The sequence below is a fragment of the Prosopis cineraria genome, unplaced genomic scaffold (assembly GCF_029017545.1).
Source record: "Prosopis cineraria cultivar Desert tree isolate PC_DT_omini unplaced genomic scaffold, ASM2901754v1 PC3, whole genome shotgun sequence".
Classification (NCBI taxonomy): Eukaryota; Viridiplantae; Streptophyta; class Magnoliopsida; order Fabales; family Fabaceae; genus Prosopis; species Prosopis cineraria.
In genome coordinates this window covers 4,157,385-4,171,764 of record NW_026555334.1, presented here as the reverse complement: position 1 = coordinate 4,171,764, position 14,380 = coordinate 4,157,385, and the positions used below count along the sequence as shown (strand labels likewise).

The window sequence follows — 14,380 nt, the reverse complement described above, 5'->3', positions numbered from 1 at the left end:
TATTAAAAACAACTTTTTAATCTAAATTGAGTCATTAATGGTTCTGGTCAACGATCCAACCGATTTGACCTTATGTTTGATTCAGTTTTTAAAACAATAATTTATAGAATAGAATGATACAAGTGAAGCAGATTTAAGCATTTCATGGACAGAATCGCATTAATTATTTAATTAGTCGGTTACATGTTTGAGAAAATAAATACAGCCACCTTAATCGTCAGTTTTTTTTTAATTTTCTATTTTCATAATTATATAGTTGACAAATTAAAATTAATTTCATAATCATATCGAGTGGTTAGGAGCTGACAATTCTAATGTTAAGGTTCAACCAATGGAGGAATACTTTTAAGAAATAAACGAACCAATTGATGTGACAATTCTAAATATCAATCAATTGAATAATACTTTTCAAAAATCAACCAACCTATTAGCGGACGCAACAAATTAACAATGCTAAAGATCAACAACCAATAGAATAATACTCTTTAACTATGAACCAACTGATTGATGTAGTTGGGGCTTTCTTGAGGATGAGAATTGAGATGAACCAATTAACTGATTACTCTATTCAAGACTGACCGGTTGAGAGGGACATTCCACTCAGACTCAGTCGATGCAATATAGAGGACAAGCAAAATATGTTGGTGATTATGGCATGAATTCCAAATATATAGTTCAACTTTGTGTTTCCCCCCATTTTGGGTCCAATCTGTGTATAGTTCTAGTTGTTGGTCTCCTTATATTTGTTGGCCCAAGTACTTGGGTTTTTGGTCTAATTAAAAAAATATTCTTTTTTCTAATCAATAACAAGTGTTATTTTACTAAATGAGATCAGCTATATGAATTACATAATTTCATTATACTCTATTATCAATCAAGTTCTTAAAAAAATTATTCTCATTTACAGTGGATCTTTATTATTCGCATTAAATAAGCCAGCCTTCCTGTATTGGCTAATTATTATTATTATTATTTTTTTTTTTGTGAAACACATGCCGAGGTAGACAAGATCACAAGAAACAAATAAAGGGGAAAAAGATGAGAAACAAATGGACCGCCACAAAACTGCACCACATAATATGATAACTAAAGCACTACCTCATTTGATCATCTAAAGACACTTTAGGTGAAAAGTAAAGCATCGCCATAAATTATCACTTTGAGATTCAAATTCTTATCCCACTACCTTTTCTGTCAATTTGTCCACAACATTAAGCCCATTCTGGGAAGCAATTACCACTGAGCATCTGCATTACACAATAAGAAGCTATTTATAATTTTTTTTTCAACCATTTAAAAATTAGTTTGAAAGATATTGAATAGGAATTTAAAATTTATGAGCAGTGTAAATCCTACATAATACAAGATGAATGATTTCTTATAAATTGTAGTTAAAAACTTAAATAAATTTCTAAGCACAACAGCCATGTAGCAAAGGATCTCTATAAAAATAAGTCATTTCACAAATTATCATTCATATATTTCCAATTGAGTGAGTCAATCCAGTCAAAGGCATGTAATAAGAAAGGAAAATTTCCAATAAATCATAGGAGGCTGGAAACTGTCCTATCATCCCACGATTTAAGTGTAACGGCCACTCAAACATGGCGGAAAACAATTGATATGGGAAAGCTAAATTGCATCCCCTCCCACTCAATCGTATATTAATTTGTCACTATTTGAGATCATTATTAATTTGTCACTAATCATATAGGGACAATTATAGGAATACTTAAGTTAGTTATTGATCAAGCTTACTGTTGCAAATACGGAATTGTTATTCCATCATCTAATCCGATTATATTACTATTTATGCAAACTATCTTCTTCAAGAAGCAATGCTTCAGCCTAAAAACAATCTAAAAATATATGATTAGTTATTAATTTGTCACTATTTGAGAACATAATAAATAATTTGTCATCATTACCAAAAAAAAAAAATTGCCATCTACCATATTGGGACAATTATAAAATGAGCTAGGCAAGTTATTGGTTGTCAGGCTTACTGTTTGAGATAGGGAATTGCTATCCCTTCATATAATTCTATTACTATTTACGCAAACTATCTCCATGAAGCGATGCCACTGCCTTGAGTTCATTATTGTTAATGCAAACTATCTGCTTCAAGAAGCAATGCACTGCCTAAAAGTAATCCAAAAATTAGACGATTAGTTATTAATTTGTCATCGGGGCAATTTCAGGATTAGTTAGGTTAGTTATTAGTTTTCAGGTTTACTGTTTGAGGTAGGGAATTGCTGTCCCATCACATAATTTTATTAGGGCAAGATTTATATTAGTATTCTAGTAGATTAGAATATCTTATTTGTGTTGCTTATAAATAGGGCTCTAACTAGTCATTATCATAAACCCCTTTCTCACTGGTTATTAATATGGAGGTTTTTTAAATTTTGAAGTTCTATGTGAGTTTCCTATTGGTTCTACACTAACAAGGCCTTTTGGAGAATTACATGGCTTGACTTCTTTTACTTAATTTATCGTCTTGGTCATTGAAGTATGTCATCATAACATTTTGTTTCGTATTACCTGAATATTATTAACTCTCATATACCGTTTATTATGGCTTGAAGAAAACTGATACTATGGCAAAATAACGATGACACTTTTCAACTGAACTATAACATTTTATCATGAAATAAGCACATTTGTACCTCTTAAAATGTTAAACCTCATGCCAAGTTGTTCTTTCAATTTAATTACTTTTCAGTGTCATGTAAATTAAAGAAGGCTCGTCACACAATAATTGTGTCAGTGAAAGGCTCAGAAGAGGCTCAGGGAAAGGCTATAATTAAGATAAACGACTTAAGAAAAGTTCCATCCAGTGTTTCTGATTAATTACGGCAGAGATTCCAGAAGAAACGCAAATATGTGTGTAAGTTGGCAAATTTAAAAGAGCATAGGAAGGTGAAAGAAAACTAACGGAAATTTTGAAATGACTCCATGCCCTGCAACACCTTTAATTGTATTGAGGTTTTCTGCCACTTCAGCTACAAATAGAAATTGAGATGAAAACCAACGGACAACAAAGAAAACTGAGAAATGAAGTTTGAAACAGTCATCATTGCAAAGAATTTACCAAGGCTTTCAATTGGAGATGTAAAAATAACATCGAGCAAATTATGTCCCTCTTTGGTGACTAGTGGGAAGTCACCTCCTAGGGGACCAGCTTGCCCTATAGATGGTCTTCTCCAGACCTTTGTTTACAGAGATAAACCATAAATACAATCAGAACATGAAAGTATTGTTACCGAGCACCATTGAACAAGCAGTAATATTTTTATATGGAGATGCATCATATTCAAAAGAATAAAGCAGTAGCTATACATTAGATAAAGTGTTTCTTCACATGGGAAGTTGAATATTTTATCAAGTTGTAAAAGCAGGGGAATTAATTGAACTTTTATGTCATATCATATAACTTCTGTAACCAGATGGTCCTTCATGCAGCTAAGTAATGAATCATACAAATAGAGTGATCTGGAAAAATAAAAGCAAACCAAGTGAAAAAACGGATTCCTTAAAAACAAATTATGGCAAATTTTAAGTCCACAACCTTTTATAAAGTCAAGAAAGCTAGCAATAAGACATGCCATTCTAATTATCTGGACCATAGAAAAAGAAGTAACACCTCCCATTATGTGTATGAGACAAAATTTATTAAATGTTTGTATGTCTAGCAAACCTCAGCATCGCCCAAAAACATATCATCAATCGCTTCAGCTGTTTCCAACCAGTTTAACTAGGAAAAGATAGAAATTGATTATTAGTAATGTGCACACAAGAAAATAGTATTGACCTAACAATTTGCATAACCACTTACAGACTGAACTAGAACAGGAATAGAACCTTCCAAACCACCTTTGTACTGGTTTTCCTCAATAATAAATACAAGTTTATTGGCAGCATTTAGTATGGACTGGAAGCAAAAGGATAAAAAACAAATTTTCAATTACCAAAGATGGAAGTTCATCTACACAAAATCAAAAAGAAACACCAGGGGAAAAAAATGCAAGTTACAGTATCCCACCTTCTTTTCTAGTATGGATTCCTCACCATGCAATTTCCGGCGTCCGATGATCGCAATAAGTGATCCTTCTTCTATAACATCAGCATCATCAAATGCAAAATTAATCTGCAACAGCGAAAGTAGACATGAATCTAAGTTTTCAGCAAACAAAGCAGAAAAATTACTTCACAAAAAAGAAAAGAAAAGAAAAGAAAAGAAAAATTACGGATGCACTTAATTTTGTGGGTCGTCAACACTATGGGATAGAGATAATCTAATGTATCAAAAGAAGTTTCAAGAAATGCACAAGTTAGAAAATTCTATTTTGGCAAAGCCTTTACAAAGGAACGCTAACAAGTCATCACGTCCTTCTAAAATTTCTAGCAAACGTCCAAAAGCCTTATTAAACAAGATATGCTCGTGAAACAATAATGGAAAATGTATAAGATTATAATCATTTTGTGCACACTTGAGAACCCTCTTGGTAGCTATCCAGTGGAATTCCTGCCTTCGCCGCCTCGCTTGCACTTGTGACAGACCTGCATAGAGCAAAGCATCTATCTCACCTGATTCGGCGAAGTTACACGTTAAGTTCCTAATTGGAAGTGGTATGGCATAACGAACAACAGTGATCTAAATCTAAACCTGTTATACCCTTTGTTTAAAACAATAATAATTCAAAGGAAAGAAGTGTGAAAAAGGACGAAGAAACCCAAAATTGAAATTGGCATATAAATGAAATCAAAACATCCAACATAGTTATACAAGGGTATTGGACTCACATAGGGATCCCTACTACATTCTTTAAAGCACCAGTACGAAGTTGCTGGCCCAAATGCCTAATGGCCAAACCAGAAGCCTGACCAGACCCCAATCCTATGACCATGCCACTCTTTACGTATGTATCCACCTGGTAGTGAAAAATATATCACTAATCAATTCATAGAAATGAACAATTAAAGAGAAGAGTAGGAAGAGATCAATTGCGTTTCAATACCACGCTATTTAGTTAAATATAAGCAAAGCAATTGTATAAGACTTAACCGCCGAAAAAGGGGATTGATCCATAACAAAAACAACTTCCATCAAATAGGAACACATTGCGCAAAATACAATGTGAGCCATTGTTCGCTGGTGTTAGTGAAAATGCTGAATCAAAGTTAATTATCGACAGATTCTGTTCGAAGAACTTCATATGCGTGTGTGTATGTAAACAGCGTGATTAGAGAGAGAAAAACACCGTTTGAATAGAGATTTTGGGAGTTAAAGTCCAGCTAGAAATCATACAGTGTATTGCGCTGCTTGAGACAGAGAGGAACTATCATCAAGACAAGAGCGAGTGACGATCCTCAGAAAATTGGACCTCGCTGTTTTGTTTCCGTTACCCCATGGAGGAAAATACGATCGTGTGAGGGCAGGGAAAAACGATGAAGATGAAGCTACTGAAGCCATTGCCGTTCACTTCATATCCTCGCAATTTCTGAACTTGTGGATAAAGGCATTAAAACAGTCGCCAGACTCTCAACGGACTGTAGCCGGCGTTCGGTTTCTCTCATGGTCGCTTTTGTGCGGTCAGGACCAGAAGCGAAATCGCAGCCGTCAAATTGATCAAATGGTGGTAGACAATTCACTTAATAAAACGACGCTAGCATCAAGAGTGTGAGGAATCCAATCGTAACCATCGACTTCATCCAGATGCGCGGGAAACCAGATTTGGGACGAGAGGACAGCGATGGATGGCTCCTGAAATGTTATGCAGTAGTAGAAGAAAGGAGGAAATTTTTACGGAAAAATGAACTATCAAAACTTTCATTGCATTAAAAAAAAAAAAACTTATAATGCAAGATTGTATTTGAATTCTTTGAATGTTACCCTTAGGCCTTATTTGATACGATGGAAAGGGTTTTTGATGAAATTAAAATTAAAATTGAAATTAAAATTAAAATAAAATAAAATTTTAAAAATATATTTAATATGAAGATGGAATCTTGATTTAATTTTAATATATATGTATTTAAAATATGAAATGATCAAAATATCCTTTAAAAAAAATCATCTCTCTTATGTTCGTCTCTCCTCTTGGCCATTGTCACCACACGAAGATCTTCGTAACTTTTAGAAATATGGGTTGAACCAGAAAAAATTTAGAGCATATTCATACCCCACAAAATCCCCACGAGAGAACCGTCGAACTTGATTCCATGGTTGGGCGACCTCTGTGCTATCATCCCACCAGTTTACCTTTTGTATTTTTTGTTCTTGTAAATCACATGTCCTTTAGCTGGTTCATCACGGCAGCAAAAGCGGCAATGATGATTGGAGTTTAACAATGAAGTTGAAGGCAAGTAGTTAGAGGCGGTTGAAGGTGAAGCAAATGATGATGGATGAGGGTGGAGTCGTGGAGGAGACAGACAGTGATGAGGGTAGAAGTGGCTTTAAATTTTAATTCTAGAGAATCGAATGGATTTCATAGAGCCTGAGATGGAATTGGATTATACATATTTTGTTGGAATTGGAATTCCAATGAATCCAAAATCTATAATACCAAACAAACTTACATCAAGAATTCATTTATGATTCCATTTCCAGACTTAGAATTCCATCATACCAAATAGGGTCTTCGCCCTTGTTTGGTATGATGGAAGAGTTTTTAATGGAATCAAAATTAAAATCAAAATCAGAATTGGGATTGAAATTGAAATCAGAATCGAAATAAAATTGAGTTTTAAAAGTGTGTTTAATGTGAAGATGAAATTCTAATATAATATTAATTTATATATGTACTTAAAATTAGAAAAGACCAAATTGCCCTTTCTTCTCAAAATTAAAAAGACTTACCTCATCATAAATGAATAAAAAAGATGAGGGTAGTAGGGTCCACAAAATGAATTCAAAGGAATTGAAGCAACTCCATAGTCAATATGATGAAATTGAATTCTAGCATTTTTGATGGAATTAGGATTCTTAAGAATTGTGGTTCTTGTATACCAATCATGTTTAAATTAGGATTCCATCTCTGATTCTATTTTCACCTTACCAATTCAATGATACCAAACATGACCTTAGTGTTTCACTTATAATCATTGAATTTTATGTATATTTAAAAATTATTAAAATATATTTTTTTAAAAAATTCAAAACAATTAACATGATTAGAATATTCATTATTTATATTGTACTTCCAAAAATTTAAAATTTCAAACTTTTTAAATATTAAATAACAAAATTTTTGATAGCCATTCAATGAAATCATATCATTGCCATCATATCACATGAAGTACTCATTAAGTGAGTATAATTAAATCACCAATCGGATCCAAATTAGCTTACCAGAGTTTGTAGATTATCAGATTGGGGGATTGGGAGGCCAAGAAAGCAGGACAAGAGTGAGAAGGAAGTGTACGGCAGAGAAAGGAAGGGGAAATTGAGGGCTATTAAGGGTGGACGATCCTCTTAGCGCGGTCCAGTCTACTTGAGGGCAGTAACGAATCTAGAAAGTGATGAATTGGGGTGACTTGAAAATAAAACCAAAAGTGAGGGGCCTAAAATCTATTTTAACATTTTTTATAAATAAAAATTATATTTTTTTTACCAAAGGACTATTTAAGTCTAGATTCGTCCCTGCTTGAGGGTCGTTTATTGCTGCAGTATCACTACTGTTACTCAATTGGAAATGGCTTAAATTTCAGATTTTGGGAAGATCCGCTGATCATATGAGGAAGATTCGTGGATCATATTCCAACTGGGGATGCTCTGTGGAAAAAGCATTGTGCAACTCATCTTTTTATTTGTTTTGTAATGATTTGTAGGAATCTGTTTGGCACATGCTATTATTTTGTGAGAGGGAGAGGCTTTTGTGGTTTGGGTCTACTTTAGGGATCAGACTTGAAACCAATTCTGCTTATCATTTAGGTGCATGGCTGCTGCAACACCTTACAGCTTCGTGACCATTAATCTTGATCTTATTGTGGCGGATTTGGAAGGCACGCTATGATATGATTTTTGAGCAAGAAGTGTACTATCCTATTTCTATATTTGGATATTTTAAAATCAACACTTCAAATCATTTTTTAAGAAATTAAATTTTATTTGAGATTCTTATATTATTATTTTTAATATCTTATTATGATTTTTAAAATTAAACATTAAAATTTCTTAGAAAATAGGTTCTCATGTTTTTAATAATAAATATTAACATATCAAATACATATCGTATCGTATCTCTACATTATATCATGCAATTTGAATTTTAAAAAAACTATATATCGCCGATCAACATTTAACTCCATTTTTCATATAATTAAATTTTGCTAATTCCAAAGATATAGATTCAGAACATCTCAACACCAAATAAAATATCCTTCAGTTGAAAATATTTTCTACCCACACATATTTATTTATAATATATATATATATATATATTCATGCCTTGTTTTTGTGATATTTTTTTTTTACGCCTACCCTTGATTGGGCCGAGGCCCATACAGACCTTTGGGCGGATAGAAGAAACCAGGCTAGGGTTTATTAGCCGTTGCAACTTGCAATTCCCCTCTTCTACCCTCAACAACTTCTTGTGTGCCGTAGTGCCGGAGCTCGGAGCTTTTTTAGCAGTTGAATCAGACGGTCACGGTCTTCACGATGGTACCCTATTTCCATTGTTCATCTCGTCTTTCTTTTCATTGTAATCAATGAAGTTTCCGTTTCTTATCTTCATTCACTATATAATGGAAGAACTAGAATGGGTCCACATGGGTTAACTTAATTTTTGCACTTGTGTTATGGGGACACGATTTCATTATGCTTAAACTGTGCAAGTTGTTGTACGTTTACTGCATAATCATGTTTTAACAACTTTCTCATTGTTGTTTCATTAAGTATATTCTCATTCTTTAAATATCATCCAACTGAATAATTTTTTAGTGTTTAGGAACATTTGGGAACACTTTTCAGAAATATGGGATTTGTGCATCCAGGCACAATCTTAGGAATTGAATATTCAAGTAACTTGGATGCGAGCTTTTGCTGATTAATGTTGTTGATATGTTGAATGAACTGGTTGGTAGCTCATTCGTTTAAAATCTGGATGTTGTTGTAGACTATATTAAACTGAATCAAACTTAAGTCAAATTTCTGGTTTTCGTCATTGATACTCTATAAGTTTATGCTAAATTAATGAAACCATTCGAATAGTTGAAAATTCGGTAAATGTGTTACCATATCTTCGGATTAGTTCATAACCAGTAATTTTTCTGGATGCATATTTTACTTATAGAATCTAGTGGCTCGTCATGTTTAAGTTCCTCAAATGTCAATGCCTCACCAAGTTGGCGCATATATTATGTCAGTTCTGCTGTAATTACGCCTTTTCTTTTCTAATGTCTTTGCATTGTTCTATACAGCCTAAGCAAATCCATGAGATTAAGGACTTTCTTCTCACTGCCCGAAGAAAAGATGCAAGGTCAGTGAAGATCAAGAGGAGCAGAGATGTTGTTAAGTTCAAGGTTCGATGTTCCAAGTATCTCTACACTCTCTGTGTGTTTGACCCAGAGAAGGCTGATAAATTGAAGCAATCACTTCCTCCAGGTTAGTGATGGATAAATTTTCTGTTTTGGGTGATATTTTATTTTCTAATTCTGATAATATTAGTTATCATCGTATGGCAAATTGTGATTGCTTTAACAAGTAAAAATGTTATTTGGATGAAGTTTACGTTCTTCCTCATCAGACTGAAACTGTATTTGTTTGGTATCTTGTTGCATGTGGCATTTGAGCTAGTAAGTACTCTTGGAAATTACTATGATTTGAAAGTTTTTCATGATTGTATAATTTTTCAAATCAATAAACTTGTTGCATGCTCTATATTCAATCTCAAAACTGCTACGATAACATCATTCATATACCTTTGGATAAATTGTCTCTTTGTTTTGGGATTTTTTTGGCTAAGGGGTTGTATGGTGACATTCTTCTGGTAGTTATATGATATGTAATTATAAATAAGAAGAGGATTAAGAATTAGTTACAGTTATATTTAGGATTTTAATAGGAATGAAATTATATTAGTAGGATCTAGACAGGAGTTAAATATTATCCTTATATTTGTAGGATTTAGATGGGATTTGGTTGGATTAGGATATAAGGCAATGCACCTGATTCTTGAACATGATTCTTTTATATGTGCATTATTCAGATATCTGTCTTTCTCTTTTTGCCGCTACCTCTATTTTTTCTTCTCTCTTTTCCTCTCTCTGTCAACTAAATTCCACAACATTATATGTTTAAAATTGACCAGGGAAGAAATTTAGTTTCAAGATAAATCCGAAGGTGCTGCTAACATTCATAACAAAAAAGTTGAGCGTAAATTAGTTTGTTGTGTGATCTTACCACTATAATCTCTTAATATTTGCAGGCTTGAGCGTTCAAGACCTTTGAAAGCACGGAGTGCTGGAGCAAAATGCTAGCATATTTCTTGTAGTTGTCTGATGCCTGTTTCCTTGTAGTTGAACCTCAAGATTTTGTGGTCTCACGTTTAGCGAGTTGTTGGGTAGAGATATACTTCATCTACTGAAGCGAAAGTTGGTTGTCTTGCGATGGATTTTAGACTTGACTTCTCTAGACCGACACATCAATTCGTTGTCCATTTAATGTTTTTATCAATATTGAAGCTAAGAAATTATTATCAAACAGTGCGTGGAAATTAGTTAAAAAAAATCAATCGTTAATTTTCCATTAAACGTTGTTGGTAACCACGTCATATATGTTTCTAATTTGCATGTTAAAAATTCTGCTATAAATTTGGTAGTTCTATTTAACAAATGGGATTGATTGGTTATTCATAAAATTTTGAAGGTAATAGCAACGATTTTAAAATTGAACTGAATCAAACGGTCAAACTGTTGACTGAAATTATTAATGGCTCGGTTTGACAAAAAAAAAAACAAAAGAAAATTATTTTCATGATTGAGTCTGATTAGATCAGAATTGAGCTGAAAGCTAGAGTTAAATTGGGAACCGGAATACTTTTTAAAAAATTAAATAGTTTTAAATATGATATTAGAAAAAAGCTTAAACATTTAAAAAATAGAAAAATTTAAAAACTAGATTCTATTAAAAGTCAACTTTATTTTTGAATAATTCACTTACATAAAATATGATTTGAGATTATTTTTTTATAAAGATATTGACAATTATAAATATAAATATAGATATTTTTGAATTTATTCATACCTAATTTAATAAAGATTCATTTATATTTGACAAATTATAAAATTATAATTTATAATATTATTAATTTACGGTCATGTTATGTCATTTTATTAACATATTATATTTTTGTCTTGTATTTATTTTATACATACATGTAATATTATTTTTATTTAATTATTACATCATCAATTCGACCACATGCTTGGGTAATAGCCATTTCTCTACTCATACATAAGAATAAGAACCTTTATACCTTGTTTGGTATGATAGAATTGAAACTGAAAAAGTGGAGGTGAAATTGGAAAAATGAAGTGTTTGGTATATTGAAATTTGTTATTTTGAAAACTCACATCCATCAAAATTGATGGAATTGACTTCTCATGGAATTGGTTCGTGAGCATTTTTGATATTTTCATATTATAATATGTATTTTAATTAAAAATTGAGAGAATCACATTTAATGACCATTTGAGCAAATTATTCGCATGTAAAAACTAATAATAAGTTCAATTAAAAAAAAAAAGTCATGTTTCTATTTTAATAATAATTCATTCCATATTGATCTTTATTTATGAATAATTTATTTGAGTAGTAATTGAATGTGACTCTCTCTTAGAAATTATATCTTACTTTCATGTATTTACCAAGCATGCTTTAAAACTTCATTTTCACCTCACTTTTTCTTCTTTCTTCATTTCTATAAAAAACTCCCCTATACTACCAAATGGGTCAATATGGAAACTTTGGCGAGAGGAAATGAGGCTTATGGGCGTGTCAATTTTTGTTCTTTGTACTGAAACTGTTGGTTCCTCAACTTTTAGTATATTTTGAAATTAATTTTTATATTTTTTATTCTTTCAAGTCCTTTTAAGTTTTTATCTATTTGTGATGTTTTGGAATTATTTTGTATGTTAACTTGTTAAAATTTTGATAAGTTGTATAAAATTGAGTAAAAGATTAAAAAATGTAAAACATTAAATTAGAATTTTTAAACGTGGGATCGATAAGATGAATAGTTAGGATAGATAAGTAGAAAAGTCACTTTCGGACTTAACTTGGTTAGTGACAATCAGCGCTGACATTGCAAATTGATTAAATTTAAAGGAATTGGAGCAATGCCAAAAAAACTTTAGAAATTAATATTAAAACATGCTAAAATTATATGATGAGCAATTGTATTTTCTTTTTTTGGACCTACTATATATTTTCTTGTTTCCATGACCAAGTCTCCGAGGAATTAGTCTCTTTCTGAACATCAATTTCAATAGTTCGATACTTCAATTACTCTTTACTTTAGGAATGCAATGAGTGATTTAAAATTTTTAAGGGCAAGCTCGAGATCCTGTTATGCAATGTTCTGTTCAATGGAGAGAAGGGTGAAATTTTAATGATTCATTATATGGTTTAATTGGAGGGGAAGATGAGAAGTTTCAATAATTATTTGAAGGGAGGGGATATATTTCAATGATTTCTTGTTTGGTTTAGGAGTGGCAATTGATTAAAAATTAATTATTTAATTCTTATGAAATATAAATTATGTTCATTTTTATGTTCTTTTTATTTATTAGGAAAAAAGTTATAATACAACCTATCAATTATCACCATACACTAAGATTTAATTTTACTTTATTCTTTTGTAAAAGATACAACGGACGCGAGCAGTGGGAGAGATGGAGGATTAGGGCATAACATTTAGATGGGGTAGAAGAGGAATTTTAAAATTTGTATAACACTAATTATGTTAACATAAAATTCAAGGAGAATTTTAGTTAAGGACCACTATAGAGAATTAATTTCATGTGAGTTCAAAAGAATTTTGACATTTTAATTTCATTTTAAGAGAAAAAAGTCAAAAGAATTTTAATAGTGAAAAGATAAAAATACCTTTAACTTATTATGCAGAATCATTAGTTGTTAATTTTTTTATTTTACTTGTTAATTTACAAATATGAGTTACAAATTACATGAGTTGACATGTCAATAATTTTATAAGACTTGGTATCAATTTTTCAATCATAAATAGCAGCATCAATTGTTAAATTGTTAACTTTACTTATTAATTTACTAACATCAGTTGTAAATTACTGACAAATTTTGTAATTTACTAATATTAATTATAAATAACTGACATGTCTTGTAATTTACGATTGATATTTGTAAATTAACAAGTAAAGTTAGCAAATCAATAGATAATGTTAATAATTGTCTAACCAACGGATGTAATTTACAAGCGATATTGGTAAATTAATTAGTGCAATAAGAAAATTAACAACTAGTGATTCTGCATAACAATTGAAGGTATTTTGATCTTTTTACCATCGAAATGTTTTTGACTTTTTTTTTTGGACTGAACTGAAATGTTATAATTTTTTCTAACCCACCTAAAATTAATTTTCTATAGTGATCCTTAACTAAACTTTTCCCTAAAATTTATCTTCAATATCTCACCCTAAAAAATCATGCTTTTGGAGGGGAGAGACTGAAGCCTAGAGGCTAAAAGTTTTTAGAAATAAATGAGGGGAGGTGAGCCTTAAAAACTTTTTGGACCAAACAACATTAATGATAAAAAAGTTCTAAATCTACAAATTAAAAAATAAATTATGAATATATCATACTTGAAATGTGTCTAACTAAATGACTTGAGTTATTTTAATAAAATAGACCATTTTTAAACATACTTAATAAAAAGAATTTAACATGATATCAAGAGTTATTTGATGGGGCAAAAAAAAAAAAAGGAAATAATGAAAGATGATGAAAACAAACTAAGAGACTAAAAAGAAAGAAAAAAGAAGAAAAATAAAAATTAAATAGACCTGAAACTTTTGCAACAAAAAAAGTACAAGATCGGGCAATAAGAAGAAAAAAGAAAAATGAAGAAAAAAATAGTAGATAAAACATTAAAAATAAAAAGAAGTCCCTCTTTCAAAAACTAGAAGATATGTCATGAATATATAGAACTTGGGATATATTTAATCAAATAGTTTAGTTTATTTTAATGAAATAAACTATTCTTAAGCATATTTAATATAAAAAATTTAATAAATAAGGAGGAAAATAACTCACCTCCCCTTCCCTCCCTTCAACAAACCTTGAACCAAATAGAGGGCATGATGTTTTATGGATACTAAAAGTAACAATCTAAAGAAAACT

General features: G+C 31.2%; 2 protein-coding genes across 3 annotated transcripts; one reads left to right on the top strand and one right to left on the bottom strand.

Moving 5' to 3' along the window:
* Positions 1-947: 947 nt before the first annotated feature.
* Positions 948-5,543, bottom strand: LOC129305115 (probable ribose-5-phosphate isomerase 4, chloroplastic). 2 transcript variants are annotated; one of them, XM_054945046.1, is made up of 9 exons: positions 5,312-5,540; positions 4,807-4,934; positions 4,494-4,563; positions 4,046-4,150; positions 3,839-3,934; positions 3,701-3,757; positions 3,095-3,212; positions 2,939-3,005; positions 948-1,247 (listed from the first exon to the last, which is right to left on the bottom strand). In XM_054945046.1, the coding sequence occupies exons 1-9, from the start codon at positions 5,474-5,476 to the stop codon at positions 1,175-1,177; spliced, it is 879 nt and encodes a 292-aa protein (XP_054801021.1). In that variant the 5' UTR covers positions 5,477-5,540; the 3' UTR covers positions 948-1,174. The 2 variants fall into 2 exon arrangements, with proteins under 2 accessions (XP_054801021.1, XP_054801022.1); XM_054945047.1 differs by lacking the exon at positions 3,839-3,934 and having other exon boundaries at positions 5,312-5,543.
* A 2,995-nt stretch (positions 5,544-8,538) lies between these two features.
* LOC129307221 (60S ribosomal protein L38) lies at positions 8,539-10,705 on the top strand. Its single transcript, XM_054948113.1, has 3 exons — positions 8,539-8,665; positions 9,424-9,607; positions 10,431-10,705. Exons 1-3 carry the CDS (start codon positions 8,663-8,665, stop codon positions 10,451-10,453), a joined length of 210 nt encoding a protein of 69 aa, XP_054804088.1. The 5' UTR covers positions 8,539-8,662; the 3' UTR covers positions 10,454-10,705.
* Positions 10,706-14,380: the final 3,675 nt, after the last annotated feature.

Bases quoted from the DNA above. Each gene is read 5' to 3' on its own strand.
- LOC129305115 (XM_054945046.1), bottom strand. From the start codon at position 5,476: ATGGCTTCAGTAGCTTCATCTTCATCGTTTTTCCCTGCCCTCACACGA. The intron at 4,935-5,311 runs GTATGATTTCTA...TTTCACTACCAG, and splicing joins CTCAAGCAGCGCAATACACT to GTGGATACATACGTAAAGAG. The intron at 1,248-2,938 runs GTTAGTTTTCTT...TGTGTAATGCAG, and splicing joins GGAGTCATTTCAAAATTTCC to ATGCTCAGTGGTAATTGCTT.
- LOC129307221 (XM_054948113.1), top strand. The intron at 9,608-10,430 runs GTTAGTGATGGA...TAATATTTGCAG, and splicing joins GAAGCAATCACTTCCTCCAG to GCTTGAGCGTTCAAGACCTT.